The sequence below is a fragment of the Brienomyrus brachyistius genome, chromosome 2 (genome assembly GCF_023856365.1).
Source record: "Brienomyrus brachyistius isolate T26 chromosome 2, BBRACH_0.4, whole genome shotgun sequence".
Taxonomy (NCBI): domain Eukaryota; kingdom Metazoa; phylum Chordata; class Actinopteri; order Osteoglossiformes; family Mormyridae; genus Brienomyrus; species Brienomyrus brachyistius.
This window is the reverse complement of record NC_064534.1, coordinates 39,714,919-39,741,630: the sequence shown is the minus strand read 5'-3', so window position 1 is coordinate 39,741,630 and position 26,712 is coordinate 39,714,919. Positions and strand designations below refer to the sequence as shown.

Sequence of the window (26,712 nt, the reverse complement as noted above, 5' to 3'; positions counted from 1 at the left end):
AGTGAACATTAATAGGTGAAGCAGTTAAAGGCTACATTCACTTACAAAGGATCAGACCCAAAGAAGTCAAACCTTTAAACCTTTACTTTCCAGTTTTACAGCCATTCTAAATATTTTTTAACCAGTCAACCATCCAGCATCAGCTATCTACTACTCAATCACAGTACTGTGAAATATTTTAGCTACTCATAGTAAGAAATTATAAATACTTAATTGCTATGTTTCTCTAACAAATGAGGAGTTCTTTTGTGTCCTCTGTCCTATTGTTTAACTGTAGGCAATTAAAAATATTTATACTACGGGACCGTTGAATGCTTGAATCTGATTGGCTGACGAACGTTCTGAGGTGTGCAATTATTTTCAGATAAACGAACGGCGAATGTAGTTCCAGGTAGCTCTCTTGACCGCATTACAGTTCCATATCACTTCGCATAGTTAACTGTAATAACGGAAATTAGCATACAGTACCTATACAGCACACAGGACTAACAAAAACAACAACATGACAGATGCGGAAGAAATAATCCTACTCACAATAGCGATTTAAGTAGAAAAACCGGACGAATCCCTTGAAATATATCATCTGATCGATGTCTTGAGGTGTGGCAACCGTAGTATAAGCGGAATAATTGACTCCGGACCGTTGAATTATTAGAAAATAATGCACACCCAAGGTGGTAATGCGGCCACGACGTGAAGCGGAGAAATTATTTTCTAATAATTCAACGGTCAATTATTCCTTACATATTCTAAATCTAACAAGTGTAAAAGTCAATGATTTAGCAAAACTCAATGGCAGGGTAAACACATCTGCATGGTTATTAACATACATCCCCCCAACCCCCCAGGCTCAAAAAACTCTCTTTTGAAGGTCCCCATTATTGAATACAACATGTTGGTTTATTACATATTGTTGGGTGTAGAGAAGATTGGACTTCTGGTGGTAAATTCCACCACACTTCCATTATAATAAGACACAGATTGAACTCCACACAACACGACACTGAACGCGACATTAACATTGCAAAATCTGCAACTTTTAATGAGTTCACCTTCACAAACAAACTCATCAAATTAAGTCAAATGAATCTAAAGCAATCAAATTCCTGTTGCCTGATTTTTCAGATAGGCTTTCCTAATATAAAACAGAAACCTGTCAAAATCATTGGCATTTTTGGCTATTATTTTATATATATATATATATATATATATATATATATATATATATATATATATATATATATATATATATATATATATATATAAAATAATAGCCAAAAATTATTCCTGTTCCTGTTTTAAAACTCAGTCAACAGGAATTTATTTGCTTTTAGATTCATTTGACTTCATTTGGTGAGTTTGTGAAGTTGAATTCCTAAAAAGTTGCAAATTTTGTAGTTTAAATTTAAGCTTAATGTCATGGCAGTTCTTGACCGTTTGACGTTATATATATATATATATATATACGTTATATATATATATATAACATCAAACGGTCAAGAACTGCCATGACATTAAGCTTAAATTTAAACTACAAAATTTGCAACTTTTTAGGAATTCAACTTCACAAACTCACCAAATGAAGTCAAATGAATCTAAAAGCAAATAAATTCCTGTTGACTGAGTTTTAAAACAGGAACTTTTCCAAATCACTGGCAAACGGAAACAAAAAGCCATACCAGAGAATTCGTAACTTTAACCCTATTTACGTTGAATTTCCCTTTTGTAGGCCGTGATGCGATTATACACATAGAATTTCAAGTTCTCCCAGTTTCTTTGCTTAAGAGCTTCTGGTTCCGCTCTTAAACACCTCTCGCAATCGCTCTTTGCTGGCACAATACCAGATATGATGAACCGATTCATGTGCCTCTCCACTGCCTGCACCTCTGTCTGCTGCCAGGGTCTCTTCTTTTGGGTCACTTTACCTTAAAGTGGTAAGAAAAACTAATTAGTAATGCTGTAAATCAGATATAATTTGCTAAATTCTATATCAGCATACATGCAGCAAGTAAAATTCTTTGCATTTACCTAGGAATAGAATTATATTGTCAAATTTTAAGAAGAAACAACAGTATGTATCTTCTTATGAACATTAAAGATCCACTAGATAAATCCATCTAGTATAGTATTAGTATTGTATATAGTGTGTATAGTAATTATATAAGACATTACAACCCTGATTTCAAAAAACTGGGATGCTGTGTAAAACATAAATAAAAACAGAATGCAACCGACATTCAACTGAATACAAAAGAAAGGCTCAGTTCTTCACAAGCAAGGATAGCACAGTGGTTACCACTTGGTGTGTTAGCACTCATGGCATGTGAAAGTACCTTTAATGTTGAATGCAAAATATGCCGCCATCCATATGTATTTTTCAGAGACGTTATTGCTTATTCCAGCAAGACAATGCCAAGCCATATTCTGCACGTGTTACAACAGTGTGGCTTGCTGGTAAAAGAGCGCTGGATCTAAACTGGCCTGCCTGCAGACCACACCTGTCACCCTTTGAAAATGTGTGAAAATTATGAAACCCAAAATACAACAACAGAGACCTTAGTTTGTTGAGCAACTGAAGTCATGTATCAAGTATGAATAGGAAAGAATTTCTTGTTCAAAACTTCAACAATTCCCAAAGGCTCACTGAGTGTTGGTAAAAGAAAAGGTGATGTAATACAAAGGTAAACATGCCCCTGTCCCAACTTTTTTTAAGCATTTTGCAGGTATCAAAATCAGGTTCATCAGTATAAACACTAAATATTTTGTGTTTGTATTGTATTCAATTGAACATAGGTTGAGATTTGCAAATTATTGTATTCTGTTATTTATGGTTTACACAGAATTATAATGTTTTTGGTATACTGTACAACCATCATACAAGTACTAATATGTACCGCTTTAGCTATATTAGCTTTGGTAACAAGAAAATTATATTAAAGCTACTTGAAGTTGAGTTGCTTCTACATTATGAGTAATGCTGTAAGTTATCCAGTCATTCACACTGAATTGCTCCAGCACCCTGTGAACAGCCAGGACAGGTGGTTGATATAGGGGCTAGTTATTACTAATGTTTCATTTATTAGAACAGTTACTGTTACTAGTCCCACTTCAAGCAGCTTATAGAGTCGAGCAACAACCAATTAGCCCCATCAAATGGTACAGAGGGATTTCTGAGAATTGTGATTTTCAGACAGGGCAGAATAATGTAGAGCTGCTTGGGACAACAACAGTTTGGCAGCAAAGCATTCATTTAAAGCAATTTGGCTGCTACAACATTTAGCCATTTCTAGTTTAATTCAGACACTGACAGTACCTCCGCAAATACAAACAAAAGAGTAGAGAGTTCACCTTTGGATGAAGGCCTCACAGTACTGACTACTGACGGTGATGTATCATCTAATGGTAGTGGTTTATGTCTCTTGGACGGTGGTGGCGGCATTTCATTCCTTTCGGTAGGAGGAAGTATCTCCTCTGCTGATGGTTCTGTGGAAAATAATCAACATTCAGAGCAGATGCTGGAGGTGGATGCAAATGCAGTAAACTATTATTTTATTAAATATGCAGAAAAATCCAAAATATACAGCTGAATCATAGTCAGTAAACAGGCAGAGGCAGGCAAATCTCAAGAAACCAGAACCATGATTAAAACCAGAGTGACAGGCTTGGTATCATTAGGTGCAAGATGCTAAGCATATACACCGATCAGGTATAACATTATGATCACTGACAGGTGAAGTGAACAACACTGATTATCTCTTCATCATGGCACCTGATAGTGGATGGGATTTATTAGGCAGCAAGAGAACATTTTGTCCTCAAAGTTGATGTGTCAGAAGTAGGAAAAAAATGGGCAAGTTCAATGATTAGAGTGAGTTTGACAAGGGCCAATTCGTGATGTTATGTTTGATTATTATTATTTTTTTTATAATTGTAGCTTTCAAGTCCCAATTAATACGTCCATATGCCCCTGGCATTAGTTAGCTAAATAACAAATTCAATTAAAGCAATACTCTAATAAACTTATTTACTGACTTAAACTAGTGACAAAACATACCATCTATAATTGATGAATCTGCCTGACATTTCTCCTGGAAGTCTTCCTCATCACTGTCCAGAACTTTTTCTGTGGAAGTCATACGAAGTACAGCTTAACAATGTGATTAAACAAAAAGAATAGATAGCAAGCAGAAAAATAAACAAAAAAGTCAAATAACATACCATCTGGATCTATCTGAATTTCATCCAAGTTCTTGCCATGAAACTCAGCTAATCTTCCCTGCTCGAGTGCCATTAGAACTTTGCTGATCTTTGCAAGTTGCAGGGTCTTCTCAGGGAGTCTATAGAACTCACGATGGATTCTAATGTCATGTCCAAGAAAGGTGGCCAGCTGGTCCATCTCTGTGTCTGTCATGTTCAGCACAGTTGAAAGGGTTGCAGCATGCTTTCGCAGTCTGGTAGATGTCAGTGATTCAGGACATTTTGCACCACACACCTTGGCAAATCCACGGATGCAATCAGAACCTCGGAAATGTGTCATAGCTTCTGGTCTCGCAAACATATACTGATTGTCCTTTAGTACCCCACAGGCCCCTCTCTGCTTAGCAAGGAGTTCTAATGCACACAGCATTTTTGGAGTCAATAGAATTGGAACTGGGCGACCACGTTTCCCCCTGGTGACAATCCGTGTAAAGTGTCTGTAAAGTTTTCTTTCCACTTCAGACAGAGCCCAGTCCACATCCTGATGTGGATCAGAGGTGTCTCTCGATAAAAATGCAGATAAGGGCATGCTTGCCACCTCTCCTTCCCTGCGCCGGTTAAAGAGAATGATCTGGGTCATACACACCTTTGTAAGCTCAATCCAGGCTTTTACAGAGGGATTTTCATAGAGCGATTTGTACCAGTTATCCTGCATTTCATTGAGATATGCATGCATTTTTTGGACATCTTCAGTAAAGGGCATGAGAGTGGGCACATTCCACTTTGCTTCACTGATGTTCCTCAATGCAGTAGCTGAGATCATCTCATTCCACTTTTGCTGATGGACATCTAGAAACTTACTGGCATTCTCAACAAGCTCTTTGTTGTTTGAGATTAAACCCTGAGCTTTTAAAAGTTTACTTACTTTAACCAAGGCATTTCCAAGTTTGTTTGCCAGTGATGGAATTAAGAACTTGTTTGTTTCACTGTCATACCCACATGTAAACTTGACAGCTTTGACAGTGTCCATGTAGTTCTTTGGATTTATGAAATCTTCCAATTTTTTTAAGGTGGTCACTTTGCTGGCATTGTAAATCAGCCTTCCGATTTCTCTCATCTTCTCTCGAACATACTGTTGATTCTTGCGTGATGGTCCACCTTTGTTTAACAAGTGCTGTCCAAGAGCAATAATGACTTGGTCATTTTTGATTATATCTGTGACTGGGTCAGGATTCATGGCACCGATTACTCCCCACAGTTGTTTACTTACGTGTGAAGGCACAGGCCCTGTGTATGTACACATGGACTGAACATGGTTCTTTCCTGGTTTGGAGGTGACTGATCCGGGTTTAAGTTTACAATTATGCATATGCCGCCAAAGAACCTTTCTTGTAAAAAGACCTTGACAATATGCACAGTGCATGAATTCCTTTCCCTGCACTTCTTTATGAGGTCGCCTAAATGGCACTAGTTCCCCCTTTCCTGACTCCATTACAGCAGCATTGTGAGCATAATTTCCTCTGTTACGAATATAATCTAGCTGTTTTTTCCTCTCCTCGGAACCCTTTGGAAAGCTTAGAGCTTTAGCTACATCAGGTTTATTTTCATGTGCACCTTCTAGATGCCTTGCGATCTTAGAATATGGTTTAGAGCAATACAAGCAATAGTGTTTCTTGTTGTAAATTCTATTCCCTCCTCTTTTTTTTAATGCCTTAACAACCATGATGTCATTTACATTCTGACTTGAAGAGGGTTCTTCTTCTTCTGCTCCAGTGACTTCAGATGCAAGGTTGTGGTCATCATAAGTCATTTTGTCTGGGGTTGTCGAGTCACAGACTTGGGAACTCACTGAACCAGAGACATCAAGCAAATCAAAAGACTGATTCTTGGTCCTTAGGTTTTGTTTAAAGCTGTATTCACTTCCACTGTCACTTTCACAAGTGGTATCTGGAATATAATCATCATTACTCCCTGATGTGGAATCATAAAGTTCATCAGAATTGTCAGGAACAGCGTCTTTCATCTAAAAATACAACAAAGTAATAATTATTCGATCAGTAAATTGTGAGAAATGAATTCAGCTATTTTGATAATAAATTAATCATTGATTCAGTTTAATTTTTGCAGGTTTTGTAAGTGTGATAACGTTTCTTTTCACCATATTATTTTGGATTTTGGACAGCTGATTTAACAAAGACATCTGATGACATCTTAGGTTCAAAGAAAAAGTGATGCACATTTTTCACTTCTCTCTGGTATTTTATAGACCAAATAATTTATCAATTAAGAATATAATCCAATGAATAATTGATACTGAAAATAACTGTTGACTGAAACAAAGTCCCAGTTTAGTAAACATTTTTTTTTTGGAAAGAGAACTTACTTCAATACTTTTAGTCCGTCTGAGTCTTGGTACAAAAACCTCATCTTCATTGGCAATCTGTAAATACAAGCAACCATATAAACAATATTTGAAATAGTAGTTTCAATTACAAAGTATCCTCTAGGAATCTGTGGGGAAAAAAAGTCATCTGGGAACACAGTCTTTGGCACTATAATTAGTGAAATTAAAAATAAAGAAAAGTCTGGAAAAAGAAACTTTTCTAAAATGCAATTTAAAATATGCAATTAAGAAAATTGAACTGAGAATTGTTATGGCCAAAATATGTTGGCTGACCAACTTGATTGCATTATATAAATATAAACAAACTTTGAATTTGTTGCCTGCAAAACACACAAAAAAGGCTGACAAAGATGGGTCATGTTTAACCACTTTGTGAAAGACTAACGTTAGAGATTTATCAAAAAGTACTGTGCAAAAAGAACATTTTTCAAAACAAGATAGCACAATACAGAGCCCCTAGAGAATTGTATGCTTCCAACTTTGTTTAAGAAAGAACCATATATTAGTGTGATTTTCAAGTGTTGACAAAAAAAAAAACTTTTCTCCATATACTGTATGTTTAATGCATCATATGCTTTCTGGGGACATTCCACACACAGTGTTACTGTTCCTTATGGGGACCAGTTCTGCCCAATTTATCACAAACATTTTGTAGTCACACACCAACTGCAGGTGTGTTGTGGGGACGTCGTGAGTGCCTAGAATACAGTACTTATTACCAAAGATAATGATCCCAGTGAAAGCTGAAAGCTAACCCCTAAAGTAGAGAAACATAAAAAGAGACACTAGAATTCAATCTGAAGCGATGGACATGAATGTACCTGTTGAGGTGTGTTGTTTGGTTCAGTAGCATCATATATCGGAGTCTTTGAGAGGAGGGAAGGTCGAGAGTCGTCCGACCCCATGGCATTAGCTGTAATGCTGGTCGTCTGAAAACACATTTATAATGACAAATTCAGATAATGAAAACACTGAAAACAAATTGTCAATTTCAAGTAAATATTCCATAACATGCAGACAGACAGACTGCGTGTACAGACAAAATCTACAAGAAAAGATGAGATGCATGCCGACAATCATCAGAGGAAAGAAAAAATCAAATTCATTGTAAAATATCTTTTTCTGCCCAGTCCAGCTCTGTCAGTGTTCACACATCTTGAATGAAAGACGCTTTGTGGGGACATTCCACACACAGTGTTACTGTTCCTTATGGGGACCAGTTCTGCCCAATTTATCACAAACATTTTGTAGTCACACACCAACTGCAGGTGTGTTGTGGGGACGTCGTGAGTGCCTAGAATACAGTACTTATTACCAAAGATAACGATCCCAGTGAAAGCTAAAATCTCACCCCTAAAGTAGAGAAACATAAAAAGAGACACTAGAATTCAATCTGAAGCGATGGACATGAATGTACCTGTTGAGGTGTGTTGTTTGGTCCAGTAGCATCATATATCGGAGTCTTTGAGAGGAGGGAAGGTCGAGAGTCGTCCGGCCCCATGGCATTAGCAAAAGACAAAATCTACAAGAAAAGATGAGATGCATGCCGACAATCATCAGAGGAAAGAAAAAATCAAATTCACTGTAAAATATCTTTTCCTGCCCAGTCCAGCTCTGTCAGTGTTCACACATCTTGAATGAAATATGCTTTGTGGGGACATTCCACACACAGTGTTACTGTTCCTTATGGGGACCAGTTCTGCCCAATTTATCACAAACATTTTGTAGTCACACACCAACTGCAGGTGTGTTGTGGGGACGTCGTGAGTGCCTAGAATACAGTACTTATTACCAAAGATAACGATCCCAGTGAAAGCTAAAAGCTAACCCCTAAAGTAGAGAAACATAAAAAGAGACACTAGAATTCAATCTGAAGCGATGGACATGAATGTACCTGTTGAGGTGTGTTGTTTGGTCCAGTAGCATCATATATCGGAGTCTTTGAGAGGAGGGAAGGTCGAGAGTCGTCCGGCCCCATGGCATTAGCAAAAGACAAAATCTACAAGAAAAGATGAGATGCATGCCGACAATCATCAGAGGAAAGAAAAAATCAAATTCACTGTAAAATATCTTTTCCTGCCCAGTCCAGCTCTGTCAGTGTTCACACATCTTGAATGAAATATGCTTTGTGGGGACATTCCACACACAGTGTTACTGTTCCTTATGGGGACCAGTTCTGCCCAATTTATCACAAACATTTTGTAGTCACACACCAACTGCAGGTGTGTTGTGGGGACGTCGTGAGTGCCTAGAATACAGTACTTATTACCAAAGATAACGATCCCAGTGAAAGCTAAAATCTCACCCCTAAAGTAGAGAAACATAAAAAGAGACACTAGAATTCAATCTGAAGCGATGGACATGAATGTACCTGTTGAGGTGTGTTGTTTGGTCCAGTAGCATCATATATCGGAGTCTTTGAGAGGAGGGAAGGTCGAGAGTCGTCCGGCCCCATGGCATTAGCAAAAGACAAAATCTACAAGAAAAGATGAGATGCATGCCGACAATCATCAGAGGAAAGAAAAAATCAAATTCACTGTAAAATATCTTTTCCTGCCCAGTCCAGCTCTGTCAGTGTTCACACATCTTGAATGAAATATGCTTTGTGGGGACATTCCACACACAGTGTTACTGTTCCTTATGGGGACCAGTTCTGCCCAATTTATCACAAACATTTTGTAGTCACACACCAACTGCAGGTGTGTTGTGGGGACGTCGTGAGTGCCTAGAATACAGTACTTATTACCAAAGATAACGATCCCAGTGAAAGCTAAAATCTCACCCCTAAAGTAGAGAAACATAAAAAGAGACACTAGAATTCAATCTGAAGCGATGGACATGAATGTACCTGTTGAGGTGTGTTGTTTGGTCCAGTAGCATCATATATCGGAGTCTTTGAGAGGAGGGAAGGTCGAGAGTCGTCCGGCCCCATGGCATTAGCAAAAGACAAAATCTACAAGAAAAGATGAGATGCATGCCGACAATCATCAGAGGAAAGAAAAAATCAAATTCACTGTAAAATATCTTTTCCTGCCCAGTCCAGCTCTGTCAGTGTTCACACATCTTGAATGAAATATGCTTTGTGGGGACATTCCACACACAGTGTTACTGTTCCTTATGGGGACCAGTTCTGCCCAATTTATCACAAACATTTTGTAGTCACACACCAACTGCAGGTGTGTTGTGGGGACGTCGTGAGTGCCTAGAATACAGTACTTATTACCAAAGATAACGATCCCAGTGAAAGCTAAAATCTCACCCCTAAAGTAGAGAAACATAAAAAGAGACACTAGAATTCAATCTGAAGCGATGGACATGAATGTACCTGTTGAGGTGTGTTGTTTGGTCCAGTAGCATCATATATCGGAGTCTTTGAGAGGAGGGAAGGTCGAGAGTCGTCCGGCCCCATGGCATTAGCAAAAGACAAAATCTACAAGAAAAGATGAGATGCATGCCGACAATCATCAGAGGAAAGAAAAAATCAAATTCACTGTAAAATATCTTTTCCTGCCCAGTCCAGCTCTGTCAGTGTTCACACATCTTGAATGAAATATGCTTTGTGGGGACATTCCACACACAGTGTTACTGTTCCTTATGGGGACCAGTTCTGCCCAATTTATCACAAACATTTTGTAGTCACACACCAACTGCAGGTGTGTTGTGGGGACGTCGTGAGTGCCTAGAATACAGTACTTATTACCAAAGATAACGATCCCAGTGAAAGCTAAAATCTCACCCCTAAAGTAGAGAAACATAAAAAGAGACACTAGAATTCAATCTGAAGCGATGGACATGAATGTACCTGTTGAGGTGTGTTGTTTGGTCCAGTAGCATCATATATCGGAGTCTTTGAGAGGAGGGAAGGTCGAGAGTCGTCCGGCCCCATGGCATTAGCAAAAGACAAAATCTACAAGAAAAGATGAGATGCATGCCGACAATCATCAGAGGAAAGAAAAAATCAAATTCACTGTAAAATATCTTTTCCTGCCCAGTCCAGCTCTGTCAGTGTTCACACATCTTGAATGAAATATGCTTTGTGGGGACATTCCACACACAGTGTTACTGTTCCTTATGGGGACCAGTTCTGCCCAATTTATCACAAACATTTTGTAGTCACACACCAACTGCAGGTGTGTTGTGGGGACGTCGTGAGTGCCTAGAATACAGTACTTATTACCAAAGATAACGATCCCAGTGAAAGCTAAAAGCTAACCCCTAAAGTAGAGAAACATAAAAAGAGACACTAGAATTCAATCTGAAGCGATGGACATGAATGTACCTGTTGAGGTGTGTTGTTTGGTCCAGTAGCATCATATATCGGAGTCTTTGAGAGGAGGGAAGGTCGAGAGTCGTCCGGCCCCATGGCATTAGCAAAAGACAAAATCTACAAGAAAAGATGAGATGCATGCCGACAATCATCAGAGGAAAGAAAAAATCAAATTCACTGTAAAATATCTTTTCCTGCCCAGTCCAGCTCTGTCAGTGTTCACACATCTTGAATGAAATATGCTTTGTGGGGACATTCCACACACAGTGTTACTGTTCCTTATGGGGACCAGTTCTGCCCAATTTATCACAAACATTTTGTAGTCACACACCAACTGCAGGTGTGTTGTGGGGACGTCGTGAGTGCCTAGAATACAGTACTTATTACCAAAGATAACGATCCCAGTGAAAGCTAAAATCTCACCCCTAAAGTAGAGAAACATAAAAAGAGACACTAGAATTCAATCTGAAGCGATGGACATGAATGTACCTGTTGAGGTGTGTTGTTTGGTCCAGTAGCATCATATATCGGAGTCTTTGAGAGGAGGGAAGGTCGAGAGTCGTCCGGCCCCATGGCATTAGCAAAAGACAAAATCTACAAGAAAAGATGAGATGCATGCCGACAATCATCAGAGGAAAGAAAAAATCAAATTCACTGTAAAATATCTTTTCCTGCCCAGTCCAGCTCTGTCAGTGTTCACACATCTTGAATGAAATATGCTTTGTGGGGACATTCCACACACAGTGTTACTGTTCCTTATGGGGACCAGTTCTGCCCAATTTATCACAAACATTTTGTAGTCACACACCAACTGCAGGTGTGTTGTGGGGACGTCGTGAGTGCCTAGAATACAGTACTTATTACCAAAGATAACGATCCCAGTGAAAGCTAAAAGCTAACCCCTAAAGTAGAGAAACATAAAAAGAGACACTAGAATTCAATCTGAAGCGATGGACATGAATGTACCTGTTGAGGTGTGTTGTTTGGTCCAGTAGCATCATATATCGGAGTCTTTGACAAGAGGGAAGGTTGAGAGTCGTCCGGCCCCATGGCATTAGCAAAAGACAAAATCTACAAGAAAAGATGAGATGCATGCCGACAATCATCAGAGGAAAGAAAAAATCAAATTCACTGTAAAATATCTTTTCCTGCCCAGTCCAGCTCTGTCAGTGTTCACACATCTTGAATGAAATATGCTTTGTGGGGACATTCCACACACAGTGTTACTGTTCCTTATGGGGACCAGTTCTGCCCAATTTATCACAAACATTTTGTAGTCACACACCAACTGCAGGTGTGTTGTGGGGACGTCGTGAGTGCCTAGAATACAGTACTTATTACCAAAGATAACGATCCCAGTGAAAGCTAAAATCTCACCCCTAAAGTAGAGAAACATAAAAAGAGACACTAGAATTCAATCTGAAGCGATGGACATATATCGGAGTCTTTGACAAGAGGGAAGGTTGAGAGTCGTCCGGCCCCATGGCATTAGCTGTAATGCTGGTCGCCTGAAAACACATTTATAATCCATCCATCCATCCATTTTCCAAACCGCTTATCCTATTGGGTCGCGGGGGATCCGGAGCCTATCCCGGAAGCAATGGGCACGAGGCAGGGAACAACCCAGGATGGGGGGCCAGCCCATCGCAGGGCACACTCACACCATTCACTCACACATACACACCTATGGGCAATTTTGCAACTCCAATTAGCCTCAGCATGTTTTTGGACTGTGGGGGGAAACCGGAGTACCCGGAGGAAACCCCACGACGACATGGGGAGAACATGCAAACTCCACACACATGTGACCCAGGCGGAGATTCGAACCCAGGTACCAGAGGTGTGAGGCAACAGTGCTAACCACTGCACCACCATGCCGCCCCCACATTTATAATGACAAATAAAAAAAATTGAGATTTCACTATTCCAAATACATAATACAAAACTAAGTATTTGATACTTAACCAGGTGACTGGTTGGACACAATGGACCTGCTGGTGATTTTTTGTACTTTGCTCATTCATCTACGCCTTTAAATGGACTGAATGGACTCCTCTAAATTTATATTAGCAGCTGTTTTTTCAACCAAATGTAACATTTTTATTAAATAATTAGGACTTGCATTTACTTCATTAGCTGTAATCTAGGCTGAAAATATTTTTCATATGACTATCAACATCACTACCTTTATTCAGATTGTAGGTAAATTTTCATAAATAAAGGAACTAAACATTGGCCATATTTATTACTGGGTTCTTAAACACTGATCTTATCTAACAGCTTCTGAGAACATTAGCAACTTTGATTTGATTTTCTAGTGCCTCTTCCTCTGTTAGAAGATTGTCATTTATCTTAGAGGTTGATCATGGATTGCAGCTTCAGGTGATGCTAAGATAATTCTGATACTACTTGACTGATTTTGTTTCTTTATGTATGTTCATTTTCATTCTTATTTTACCACGTCAGTTTTTTTTATTTAAATAGTGATAAATTTGATTAATATATACTCCATTCAATCATAAGCCTTTCTCAAACATTCTGCAACACTACAATATATTCTGTACACTGTGTGACATACTTGTTTTCTCCATGGGCAGTCGTCACCTCCATAGTCATAGGAAATCTCTTCTCCTTCATTAATGTCATTTAGTGCAAACAGACAAAGGTGCGGGTTTCCATTCACATCAATTTTTTTCATCCTACAGTTTGGATGCCTGTGGTCATCATTAACTAGCCGCCCAAAGGATCCATCTTCTTTAGAGGCATCAATACTTAAAAAGATGGTAACATGAGAAAACAGGAAATAAAAATATAACAATATATCACCACAAGATCAGAGTTTCTATTAATTTAGTATAAGGAGTATTATTTGCAAATTGAAGTCTTACCAATACATTTTCCCTCTCCACTTGAACGCAAACATAAATGCAGTACATGATGGGTGGTAAAGTTTTCTTCTTCTCTGGGATTCCGCATTATTTATCATTTCTCCCCTATATTCAACAACAAAATCTCCTTTGCAAATCAAACCCTTTGCAAATATACCACGGCCTGTAATAGACAACAAAACCATTTTTAATAAAATAGGAAAACCTATGCATTCTACCATTATCCAATTAGCCCTGGTCATGTGTTCAGGTCTGGGAAACCCGTTTTTAATGTTTTGTAAAAGAATCAATTATAATTTCAACCTAACACTCGCTGGCCTTGGTGAGTGTGTAAAATGTATATAAATGGGCTCATCGGTCATATACATGAACCTATTATGTGTATAAATTACCAAATCTTGCAGATAATTCATGCCAATTACACAAAAACTGACCTTGACAGATGGTACCTCATGATACCCTAAAGTTTGCATTAGATGCTGATCAGATAATGATACAATCATTATCTGATCAGCATCTAGTGCAAAGCTTCAGTTTTGCATGCAAGTAATTATTAACTGAAAAATCATGTCAGACATCACCTTACCTTTCTCTGCATTGATGTACTTCACATCTAATTTCCATGTTTTGTCAGTCTTTGAAACAACGTAATGAATGGCATCCTTAAGTGGGCTGATTCGTGGTGGCATTTCAAACTGCTAGGAAATTATTAAAAATTAGTTTGACAGATCTCGAATCGTAACTGAAAAGTTATTAACTAAATAGTATTTTTTTATTAGTTCTTATGTTCAGATACATCAAAAGCATACTTTCAAGATTTATCACTCTCTCAGGCTACCACTTCTGAAAATCCTTTAAATAACTGACGAAACTCAACTGTAAACCAAAATGGGGAACCTGATATTGTGTGGTACTAAAAAAAATGTCACTGTAGCCTAAATGTCTTATGGGGTTGTTTACCTTGCAGAATGGTAAATATACACCTTCGCCTTGAGGAATAGATATGTTCCCCGTTTTCCTGTACTCTGTCCTTTACTGCTAGTATAACCCAGCTCCTCTCTTACCATGCGCAAAGTTAGATGAGACCCTATCTTTCCAATACCCATCCATCCATCCATTACCATAATCTGCACTGGAGTCGCAGGGGGGACACAGACGGGGACCAACCCTGGGTGGGCGCCAACACACCACACAACTACAGGGCCAATTTAGACGCACCAACCAGCCTACCCTGCACGCCTTTGGACTGTGGGAGAAAACCGGAGCCCCTAGATAACCCAAGCAAACATGGGGAGAGCGTGCGTGCTCCACACAGAACGGACCCGGAATCGAACCCAGGACCTTCTTGCTGCAAGGCAGCAGCACTAAACACTGCACCCTCTTTCCAACATATAGAAGTGAAATAAACTATATGTTTATTTCTTAAACATATACCTTCTATATATATTCTATACCTTCTTTTTTAGATGCAACATTAATTATGAACCTGACTGGTTCATAACACAGGACAGGCAACTGCAGGATTTTTCTTTTAAAACCGCATTGCATCGATCTTCTATACCAGTACATACACTGTCCATCTTCTATTCGAGCTCGTATAGCGTCCATCATATGTCTACATTATATTATACTGAGTAACTGCGTGATGCAGACGTGCAGTAAGCAAGGGGTTGCAGAACATATCTTCTTTATTCTGCTCAATTTACATACCGGTTTAAGAACATACTATGCGTGCATGCTAATGACTGTTCTAATAAACCGTTCTACAGACTTATCACGTCTCAGCCGAAGTGTTTCGAGAATCAGATTAAAAGGAGCATCGATACATCAAACCACCGTGAAGCGCTTTAAAGATTACCAGTAGTACTACTACTACTATTACTACTACTAATAATAATAGGAACTAGGGAACTGTGCTTGGCCCAGGAAACTGTGCACCAATATCCTCCAAAGAGGCTGAACCCGTCACTCACACCGATGACAATTTTCGCTCGATTTTTTTGGGAAACCGAAAATGGCTATCAGCTAACTACATTACATGAAGCTAGTTAGATATGTGGGTATTACACTAAGCATTCACACGCCAGCTACAGGACCCAATTTAATATATTAGTTTCGTCTTATTAACTTAACCAATCTAGCACACTAGTAAATCTGATAAGGTGTATGTAAACTCAGCTGGCTAGTCAGCTAGCATTGTTATATATTATAAATAAGTATTAATTATAAATAACGTATTAAAACACAAGAAATATAATCACAAACTTACCTTTCACTGTATTTGGTCGTGTAAAAGCAGTAGAATCTTCCTTTCGTCTATGTTTCTACTTCCCGTGGTGCTGAAAACTCATTAATGGTCAGATAAAACTACACTTCGCCATAACGCAGCTCTCGTTTCACCATTTTAACAATTTTTTGAAAATATTAACATAGCAGCCACTTTTTTACACACCTACATTTATTGTTTATTTAATCTTATTTATTTTACTCGAAAGATAAGTATTATAATTGCTTAATAGAACAAAACTTTACGGTGCTCTTACCTCTCAAAGCTATTGCACATGCGCAAATCACGCAAACACCTCCGTTAAGTGGGCGGTACCGTGATTTGCATAAATTAGGCTTGCAAAATGTGTGTAAGGCTCGGCCAAGCCCCACCCCCAAAAAGTTCCGGTTCCTGACTACAGGTGGCAACATAGAGAATCCGTGTGAACCGTGTGATCCGATGAGGTCGTTCGTTATGGGCCTAAGCTAAAACTTTGTAAGGCACATATATACAGTCTCCCCAATATGTTTTAATGGTTTCCCTTATGGGGACCTAGATTTTTGTCCCCATAACGTTTTTGGTCCCCATAAGGTGACTGTGTATACAGATCAATGTCCCCATAAAGATAGGAATACCAACGCACACACACACACACACACACACACACACACACGTGCAAACCACTGCTGGAGGGGTGTCAGCTTTCACAGACACAGAGTGCATGTGTAAGTTTTTAATAAAAACTCTTGTGATAAATGTACAAAACATTTCAGTACACAAGTTTGAAAATAAAAAACATCTTACTAGGAACATTTTAAAAACATCTTAAAACATCTTTCATTTTTAAAAACATCTTACTATGAACATTTTAAAAACATCATACTATGATCATTTTAAAACAAATGAACATCTTTGATTTTTAGAAAACATCTTTGTAAAAAACTTTTCATTTTTAAAAACATCTTACTAGGAACATTTCTCAGTTTAAAACATTTGTACATCTTACTTTGATTTTAAAAAACATCTTTGAAAAAAACTTTTCATTTTTAAAAACATCTTACTAGGAACATTTCTCAGTTTAAAACATTTGTACATCTTACTTTGATTTTAAAAAACATCTTTGAAAAAAACTTTTTTCATTTTAAAACAAATGAACATCTTTGATTTTTAGAAAAAACTTTAAAAGCCCTTTTGCGATGCTGCTAGTTTTACATTTCAGTAACCGAAAGGCAGAGTTTCCCCGCTAGCCAGCAATCTGCGTTTGTCGTAGACGACCCTGACCTTTTTATCTAGAGGCCTATTAAACAGGCGAAAGCTTTTCATGTCGCGTTCGATTTTGTTGTACTGCGTCATTATAGCGGGGTTATTCCTACAACCTCCGATGTAGTTTTCAATCAATCCGATCATACTGTCAAAGTTTACCTTTTGACAGGTTTCGTAATTTAGAGTTATACCCTTACATTTCATTTGTGTTTTCCCGTTGTTGAGTCGGTAACAGTAACTTTTTGGTCCCAGCGCACCCCACGAAGCAATGTATTCGTCGGGGGCTAATTCGGACGTCAGCTCGCCCAGGTAATTGCCTAAGGTCGGGTCATATTCACCAGGCCTGCTTATGTACACGATGCTGTCGGTGTCGTGATACAGCACCCTCCGCCCCAATCTTTCCAGTTCTTTGTAAAGCGTCAACCGACCCCACGCGGTAGTTTGACACGCTATGAATATGTTAGTCTTTCCCGGCGGCACTTTGTAGGAAGACTTGAAACGCCAGCGGATGAGGGCGACCTCGTCGTTGACAAACGCGAAGCTGGAAATCTCGTACAGGTCCGAGCAGAAAAAATTAAAAAATTCCCCCGGGTCAGACACTATACATGTCTGGAGCATGTTGCTCCTCTGCGCCAGTTTACCCCACAGAGAGTTAAGCAGAAGTTTGGACACTTGCCGCTTCCCTTCATTAGACACTATCTGATCGGGCTCCAATTCGATCCCCTCACGCTCGAGATAGTTTTTTATGTACTCCCTGCGACCCACGTCATCGGTCGCGTCGTCGGGGTAGCCCGAAGCCTGCTGCTTCACTTTGAGAAAGGTTTTAATGTAATCTCTAAACAGGTCGCCGCTGGTCTGGGGAAAATGCCACACTTCGTGAATTTTAACGAGCGAGTACCCCCTGTCTAAAGCCAGATTTAGCTCCGCAGTTACCCACACGCCTATCAATGCCCGCTCTGCGTCGGAATGCCCGCACGCCCCCTCCTGTCTGTTCTCGATCGCGCACGTCCTGCACAGTGTAAACACCAGTTTCCCATTTGGCAGTCTGCTGGGTAGGACGGGGGAAAACAGCTCGCGCGGGGTGTTGACCGTGGCTTTGATCAGGCCAAAGTATTCATTCAGAGGCTTAAAATTCGAATGAATGATTTCCGGGTGCCCCACGGGGAATTCACATTTAGCCAGAGTGTACGGGTACAGCGACGTGAAATCCACGTAGCGGACGCGCTCTTGCCCCGTGACGTCGTAACGCAGGCGAATGGCCGACGTCCGACCCCCAAAAAGCGCTTCTCGCGGCCTTAGGGGCTCAGGGGGCTCAAAGTCTGACAGGAAACGCTGTACCTGTGGGTCGTGAGTTTTAGCGTGAGCCCATTCGTGTTCCCAGATGGATTCCACGTTCATATTAAACTCTTGGCGCAACGACTCGAGTTTTTCCCTTGTTTTAACGTACAGGGCACCGAAGCTCTCGCGGGTCAGGGGGCAGATATCGTGTTCGTTGTTGCAGGTAGGACAGCCGTGAAACTGACAGCCTAGAAACTCGAAAGCCCATTTCTCCCCCTCAATCTCGGCGTATCCGTCTAAGTGAAAGCGCCCCACACTCACTTCACCCCCGCGCAGCGCGTGTCGAATTTCGATGCCGCGCGCGCGCCCGATGAATTCCAGCCACTGGATGGACACGCTCGAATAACTTTTGTATTGCCTCCTGTAATCCCATACATCCGGGATCGCGATCGTATCTCTGGGCAGGAAATTTGTCCTGTAAACTAGCAACGCGGCCGAAGCGATGGTGGCCGCGGAGAAGGGATCGCAACCCGTGAGCATTTTAAACTCCCGCAGGAAGCGCAAGCAGCCCTCTCTCAGAATCTCCACGTCGTTCTTACAGTAAGCGATCATCTCTTTGTGAAAATTAAAGGTCTGGTGCTTTACAGCGTCGTACCATTGATAAAACTTGTCGCGTTCTTTGGTGGACATTTGATCGGGCCCAAATTGATCGGGAGGGGGGTAGGGTCCCACGTAACTAAAGTTTTCCACGTCTGTGAAATGATGCGGAAAATAGCCTTTTCGCATCTGAGTCGAGCATCCCATCGCATCGGGGATTTTTCTCAACGGCATGCTTAGAAAGGAGTGACTGTCGATGTACCTCTGCTCAAACAGGCTGTCCAGGATGAGAATGATTTTATTCCCCTGCGATACCACACGCGGTTCCACGCCTTCCTTCACCATCGCGTTCAGTATGATGTAATTATCGAATGCCTTACCATAGTGACTAATGAAACAGACGCCTCTATAACAGGGCGCCCTGAAATGTCTGAGAAACTGTAGCGCGCAGTTGGGCCCCTCGGCGGTCATTGTCTCGTTCTGATCGGAGATGGCGCAGACGTACACCGGGATATGGGTACCCGACCTCTGAGATGTTTCAAAGTCAAAAAACACATATTCGGTGGCCTTTTTACGCCCCTCACCCCTTTCGGCCCGTTCCCCTATGTTAGGCTTCTCGGGTGGATTTAGATAGCAGAGATGTGGGGTGGATATGTCTGACACGGCCGTGTGGAGTTTAGCGTCGCAGATATTACATTTTTCCGCTTTACACGAGTGCGGTTTTGGGTTCTCGGGAGTGAGGTAGTATCTGAGCCCGCAGGCTTTGCATTTTCTGAACTTGTCACAGGGGGTAGCGAGCTCCCCCCTAACTGGGCAGACCCTAGGCGTACGGTGGCGCTCAAAGCAGGTGTCATTTAAACATCTGAAATTACAACGCTCACATAGTATCGCCGGTGTGCTTTCACCTTCTCTGCAATTAGTCTGACAGACGCTACAAAATCTTTCGCATTGATGAGAGTGAGGCGAATCGTACCCTTTGAAACAGCTCGGGCAAACGTACCCCACGCCTAAGAAGCCCTTTACGCTTTTAATGCCGTAAAAATGCTGATTGTGTAAAAAGAAATACACCGCCCGTCTACCGTCGCTAGGCGTGGGTGTCTGGTAAATTTGGAGATTGTTTGAATAAGGTTGTTGATAATACACCACTGCTTTGCAATCAATGATTTTCTCGAAATTGATAATGTCATTCAAAGCGACTGCGTGATCGGGGGTGAATCCCGCTTTCTCCTGTAACTCCAGGCCGAGCTTTTCAGCCTCGGCAACAGTAAAGTTTTCGTGCAGCAGATGCGCCAAGTTTATGGCGAAACACGCGTTGGTGTTGTTATTAATGATAAACATGTGTCTGGCTTTTTTAGAAATTATTTCTGAAGCTAACATGGTCTGTAGTTTACGTTTGTTCGCACCGCCGCGTGGGATATTTATTACGTCTACGATTACTTCTAGGTTGGAATCGTTTAAAATCTCTTGATTAGACTGTACCAGGCGATCCAGCAGCTGCTGGAAGTCTGTCAGCTCCCCCACCCCATACCGTACAATTTCCGACAGCTCGTCGTTTAAAAAGTCAGCGCGCAGGGTGACCTGTATATAGGCTCCCCATACGGCGTAAGGAATCGCCTCATTCACAATATTTTGAAACCCCTCGATTACATTTTCATAGTACTCGCGGAAATTGCCTTCGTTTCTAGGTCGCGGGATATTTAGAATCCGCCTAATCTGTACGTTATTGAATCTGCGGCGATGAAGGACCCCGTCAGGCTGGGGATCCACGTCACCGACGGCACCGCCACCTTCCTGTTGAACATTTTCAAATTGTCCCAGCCCAAATTCATTTTCAATCTCCTCAGCATCGAGAAGAAATTCCACGTCTGACAAGGCCTCCCACAATTCAGAATCCGCGGGGGACCATGCGACCTCGTCGGTGGGGGGTAGCCCCGCTTCTGCTTCAGAACCCCTTTCATTTAACATGCTTGTTAATGTCTCTAAGGATGGGAGAAAACAGGGGTCCTGGGCCAGTGTTTCAGCAGACGCCGCTGGTGGCGAGTCGTGTTGAGCAGAGTAATCCGCATCATTTTCATTATTAGCATTGTTGATAATGGCTATTTCATTTAATAAGGCTTCGGGTATAGCCGCTGGGGGTGTTGCTCCGTCCATACCTGTTGATTCTCTCGCAGATTTTCTCTTGACCGGTCGGCGTAGTCTCTCTCTCTCTCTCGTACATAGAAAAAAAAAAAAAAAAGAGAATACCTATTATTAGAATGTTATTTTTTAATTGAATAGCATTTTTATAACAGGAATAAAAGAAATAATATACTTACCGGGTAAGGTCTCGATGAAACTTGTGGTTCTTTGGCTGGTACAAACTTTGGTAAGGAGGAAAAGGCCCCCCGCTCGACGTAATACAATTTAATTGTCTCTGTCACCCCATATCTGCACGGTCATGTATGACAAACAAAACTATAAACAGAATTTACTGGCGGGGAAATTGTCAGACTTGATGTATGACCAGGTGGTACGGCCTTGATGATGCTACTCGTGCCTGTGTAAGAAAATTATCTGTAATTTGGGACGTATGTGAAAACAAAACTTTAAACAGAATTTACTGGAGGACAAAGTGTCAGACTCGATGTATGGCCCGCGTGGCCGGGTAGGGGGGGCGCCTCGATGGCCAGGTGGCACGGCCCTGCAGAATTTACTGGCGGACAAATTGACAGACTCGATGTATGTCTCGACTTATGACCTTTACAAATTGGCGCCATACGCCGATGTGATACAAACGCTCGCGTGAGGAAAAAACACACGGTCAAAACTAGCGCCGAGCGTTTTTATTGGACGATAGACCCTGCACCTCCTCCTCTCATTCTTTGCTCCAACTTTACCATTTTATCCCACAGTCTCTCACAGTTTCTCTCAGACTCGCGCAGCAGCACGCCTCTCAGCTCTCCCGCATCGCTCTCTCCGAGGATTATCCAAAGCCGTGCGGACCTTTCCGCGCTACCGCACCAGTATGTGAATAAGTCCTTTGCTGATTCTCCGAAGCCCGGGGACCTTACCACGCTACCGCACACCGTACGCTCGCGCTCCATCAGGTAACCCAGCCACGCTCACTCCCGCCCGCGCCCCACAAAATAATAATAATAATAACTTATTCAAATAACACACGCTCATAAGCACTCTCATCAATATCATTTTTAAAATAATACACACTCATAAGCACTCTCCTCAATATCATTTTAAAATAATAAACATTTAAAATAAGCATTTAAAATAATAAATAATTAAATCCAAATACCATTGCAGCACTAACACAACCAACCCAGGCCCCCTAAGCCACAATCATTTAAAATAATAAATAAATAATTAAATACAAATACCATTGCAGCAGTTACACAACCAACCCCCGGGGAAGAAGACAAAAAAAAAATATTTAAATAAATAATTAAATCCACATGCTATTGCGTCAGTTACACAACCAAGCTCAACCCACTACAACATAAGCTCCGCCCACTGAACTTTTGAACGTGACCTTTGACCCGACCTGTCATTTTGACGAAAGCGGTATTGCATCTCTCTCTTACAGCACCTAGAATTACCAGGAAGTATTTAGAGTAAAACGGTTTCTAAAAGCTGGCTTTATGAAAGAGAGAAAAAAAATATATATTTAAAATAGTAAAATGGAAGGGGAGTGCTAGATTTAAATTAATCGTGAAGTGGAGCGCCCCCTGTATAAAGTAAAAGTGAGAAAAGCTTACAGCACCTGGTATTCCCAGGTGGTCACCCATCCAAGTACTAACCAGACCCAACCCTGCTTAGCTTCCAAGATCAGACGAGATCGGGCGTGTTCAGGGTGGTACGGCCATAAGCGAGAGACGCTACCAAAAACAGCCCTTTTGCATTACACGCCTCTATACATGCCAGTTGGTCCCATTGTATCCTACTAATGTTTTTTTTTTTTTTTTATCTGACTCACACTGCAGCCCCACCATCCAATCGGCAGCGCCGGACCCACACCAAACATTCACCAAACTACTCAGCCGGCAGCCTACCACAATTATTCCATTCTTTCCGCATCCGCACACTTCCTTCTCTTTAACTCCTTTTCACTACCGCACAGGTTAATCGCCGCACGTCCACCGCCAGCAAACATTACTCCTTTGCCTACTGCATGCAGGCTTCTCTTAACGACCCTCTGTTATCAACTCCGCTAACAGCCACAAAATCTCCGCCGCACGAAGCCCACTGGTAGCTGCTGAATCACATGCTTCCCCAAAACGTTGCGCTGTCAGAACACTGGGAGCTACACACACCAACAAGTCCATACTGCAGGCTGCAGCCAGAACAATTTTCTACATTCAAACATCGACGGCCTCTTCTCTCTAAAAATTCACCAGACCGCTTCTACCACCAGCAAAGAAGTTTCCATCCCTAATACCTCTGTGATTCCCACTAACCTAAACATTAATCTGGCATTGAAGGGTGTGAATTACCCCGGCCAACCTGCTCTTTTAAATACAGCTTTTAGCAAGTTTTGAAGGGAGGAGAAGAGCAGAACTTGCTATGCCAATAATATCGAGTCTTCTGTGGCGAAGTGGTTTTTGCATAGAAAACAAAGCGGTGAGTTGAAGAGGAATAATATCAGTACTTTGTTTAAAACTGTGTGTAAAAAGCTGTCTCTTTATCATTAACAATAAGTTGTAAAACGTGAATGGGGAGTGACAGTCTTCAAGTTTGTGAGAAGATCGCGCGCTGGTGGAATAAAGGCACGAACAGTTTACAGCACCTAGAATTACCAGGAAGTATTTAGAGTAAAACGGTTTCTAAAAGCTGCCTTTATGAATGAGAGAAAAAAATATATATATATATATAAAATAGTAAAATGGAAGGGGAGTGATAGATTTAAATTAATCGTGAAGTGGAGCGCCCCCTGTATAAAGTAAAAGTGAGAAAAGCTTACAGCACTTGGTATTCCCAGGTGGTCTCCCATCCAAGTACTAACCAGACCTTACCTTGCTTAGCTTCCAAGATCAGACAAGATCGGGCGTGTTCAGGGTGGTATGGCCGTAAGCGAGAGATGCTACCAAAAACAGCCCTTTTGCATTACACGCCTCTATACATGCCAGTTGGTCCCATTGGATCCTACTAATGTTTTTTTTTTTTTTTATCTGACTCACACTGCAGCCCCACCATCCAATCGGCAGCGCCGGACCCACACCAAACATTCACCAAACTACTCAGCCGGCAGCCTACCACAATTATTCCATTCTTTCTGCATCCGCACACTTCCTTCTCTTTAACTCCTTTTCACTACCGCACAGGTTAATCGCCGCACGTCCCCCGCCGGCAAACATTACTCCTTTGCCTACCGCATGCAGGCTTCTTTTAACGACCCTCTGTTATCAACTCCGCTAACAGCCACAAAAAATCTCCGCCGCACGAAGCCCACTGGTAGCTGCTGAATCACATGCTTCCCCAAAACGTCGCGCTGTCAGAACACTGGGAGCTACACACACCAACAAGTCCATACTGCAGGCTGCAGCCAGAACAATTTTCTACATTCAAACATCGACGGCCTCTTCTCTCTAAAAATTCACCAGACCGCTTCTACCACCAGCAAAGAAGTTTCCATCCCTAATTCCTCTGTGATTCCCACTAACCTAAACATTAAGCTGGCATTGAAGGGTGTGAATTACCCCGGCTAATCTGTTCTTTTAAATACAGCTTTTAGCAAGTTTTGAAAGGAGAAGAGCAGAACTTGCTATGCCAATAATATCGAGTCTTCTGTGGCGAAGTGGTTTTTGCATAGAAAACAAAGCGGTCAGTTGAAGAGGAATAATATCAGTACTTTCTTTAAAACTGTGTGTAAAAAGCTGTCTCTTTATCATTAACAATAAGTTGTAAAACGTGAATGGGGAGTGACAGTCTTCAAGTTTGTGAGAAGATCGCGCCCTGGTGGAATAAAGGCACGAACAGCTTACAGCACCTAGAATTACCAGGAAGTATTTAGAGTAAAACGGTTTCTAAAAGCTGGCTTTATGAAAGAGAGAAAAAAAAAATATATATATATATAAAATAGTAAAATGGAAGGGGAGTGATAGATTTAAATTAATCGTGAAGTGGAGCGCCCCCTGTATAAAGTAAAAGTGAGAAAAGCTTACAGCACCTGGTATTCCCAGGTGGTCTCCCTTCCAAGTACTAACCAGACCTTACGCTGCTTAACTTCCGAGATCGGACGAGATCGGGTGTGTTCAGGGTGGTACGGCCGTAAGCGAGAGACACTACCAAAAACAGCTCTTTTGCATTACACGCGTCTATACATGCCAGTTAGTCCCATTGGATCCTACACCTGTTTTTTTTTTTTTTAATCTGACTCACACTGCAGCACCACCATCCAATCGGCAGCGCCGGACCCACACCAAACATTCACCAAACTACTCAGCCGGCACCCTACCACAATTATTCCATTCTTTCCGCATCCGCACACTTCCTTCTCTTTAAGTCATTTTCACTACCGCACAGGTTAATCGCCGCACGTCCCCCGCCGGCAAACATTACTCCTTTGCCTACCGCATGCAGGCTTCTCTTAACGACCCTCTGCTATCAACTCCGCTAACAGCCACAAAATCTCCGCCGCACGAAGCCCTCTGGTAGCTGCTGAATCACATGCTTCCCCAAAACGTCGCGCTGTCAGAACACTGGGAGCTACACGCACCAACAAGTCCATACTGCAGGCTGCAGCCAGAACAATTTTCTACATTCAAACATCGACGGCCTCTTCTCTCTAAAAATTCACCAGACCGCTTCTACCACCAGCAAAGAAGTTTCCATCCCTAATTCCTCTGTGATTCCCACTAACCTAAACATTAATCTGGCATTGAAGGGTGTGAATTACCCCGGCCAACCTGCTCTTTTAAATACAGCTTTTAGCAAGTTTTGAAAGGAGGAGAAGAGCAGATAATATGCCAATAATATCGAATATTCTGTGGTGAAGTGGTTTTTGCATAGAAAACAAAGCGGTGAGTTGAAGAAGAATTGTATCAGTACTTTGTTTAAAACTGTGTGTAAAAGGCTGTCTCTTTATTATTAACAATAAGTTGTAAAACGTGAATGTGGAGTGACAGTTTTCAAGTTTGTGAGAAGATCGTGCCCTGGTGGAATAAAGGCACGAACACCTTACAGCACCTAGAATTACCAGGCAGTATTTAGAGTAAAACGGTGTGTAAAAGCTGCCTTTATGAATGAGAGAAAAAAATATATATATATATATAAAATAGTAAAATGGAAGGGGAGTGATAGATTTAAATTAATCGTGAAGTGGAGCGCCCCCTGTATAAAGTAAAAGTGAGAAAAGCTTACAGCACTTGGTATTCCCAGGTGGTCTCCCATCCAAGTACTAACCAGACCTTACCTTGCTTAGCTTCCAAGATCAGACAAGATCGGGCGTGTTCAGGGTGGTATGGCCGTAAGCGAGAGATGCTACCAAAAACAGCCCTTTTGCATTACACGCCTCTATACATGCCAGTTGGTCCCATTGGATCCTACTAATGTTTTTTTTTTT

At 41.2% G+C, this 26,712-nt stretch overlaps 1 protein-coding gene, 1 long non-coding RNA gene, 2 other non-coding genes and 2 pseudogenes across 8 annotated transcripts in view; all 6 read right to left on the bottom strand.

Annotated features, from left to right (window-relative positions):
- Positions 1-1,558: 1,558 nt before the first annotated feature.
- The window catches only part of LOC125712168 (uncharacterized), a 95,507-nt gene continuing 70,353 nt past the window's right edge, over positions 1,559-26,712 (bottom strand). Inside the window, exons 1-6 of one of the 5 annotated variants that reach the window (XM_048981920.1) lie at positions 7,423-7,529; positions 6,581-6,637; positions 4,219-6,220; positions 4,055-4,123; positions 3,349-3,483; positions 1,559-1,925 (exon numbers count right to left, since the gene is read on the bottom strand). In XM_048981920.1, coding sequence (XP_048837877.1) covers positions 1,702-1,925; positions 3,349-3,483; positions 4,055-4,123; positions 4,219-6,220; positions 6,581-6,637; positions 7,423-7,506 — 2,571 coding nt within the window. In that variant the 5' untranslated portion in view covers positions 7,507-7,529 and the 3' untranslated portion in view covers positions 1,559-1,701. Of the gene's footprint in view, positions 1,926-3,348; positions 3,484-4,054; positions 4,124-4,218; positions 6,221-6,580; positions 6,638-7,422; positions 7,530-26,712 lie in introns of those variants that run through there. The other 4 variants (XM_048981957.1, XM_048981966.1, XM_048981948.1 and 1 more) reach the window with 4 other exon arrangements.
- LOC125712263 (uncharacterized) lies at positions 12,301-16,703 on the bottom strand. The gene is made up of 5 exons (XR_007383227.1): positions 16,026-16,703; positions 14,343-14,454; positions 13,757-13,919; positions 13,447-13,639; positions 12,301-12,376 (listed from the first exon to the last, which is right to left on the bottom strand). It is a non-coding gene; the product is annotated as an uncharacterized LOC125712263 (long non-coding RNA).
- LOC125734998 (5S ribosomal RNA) lies at positions 22,903-23,021 on the bottom strand. The gene has a single exon (XR_007394299.1). It is a non-coding gene; the product is annotated as a 5S ribosomal RNA (ribosomal RNA).
- LOC125731653 (5S ribosomal RNA) lies at positions 24,105-24,223 on the bottom strand (annotated as a pseudogene).
- Positions 25,306-25,424, bottom strand: LOC125736678 (5S ribosomal RNA). Its single transcript, XR_007395952.1, has one exon. It is a non-coding gene; the product is annotated as a 5S ribosomal RNA (ribosomal RNA).
- Positions 26,504-26,622, bottom strand: LOC125731652 (5S ribosomal RNA; annotated as a pseudogene).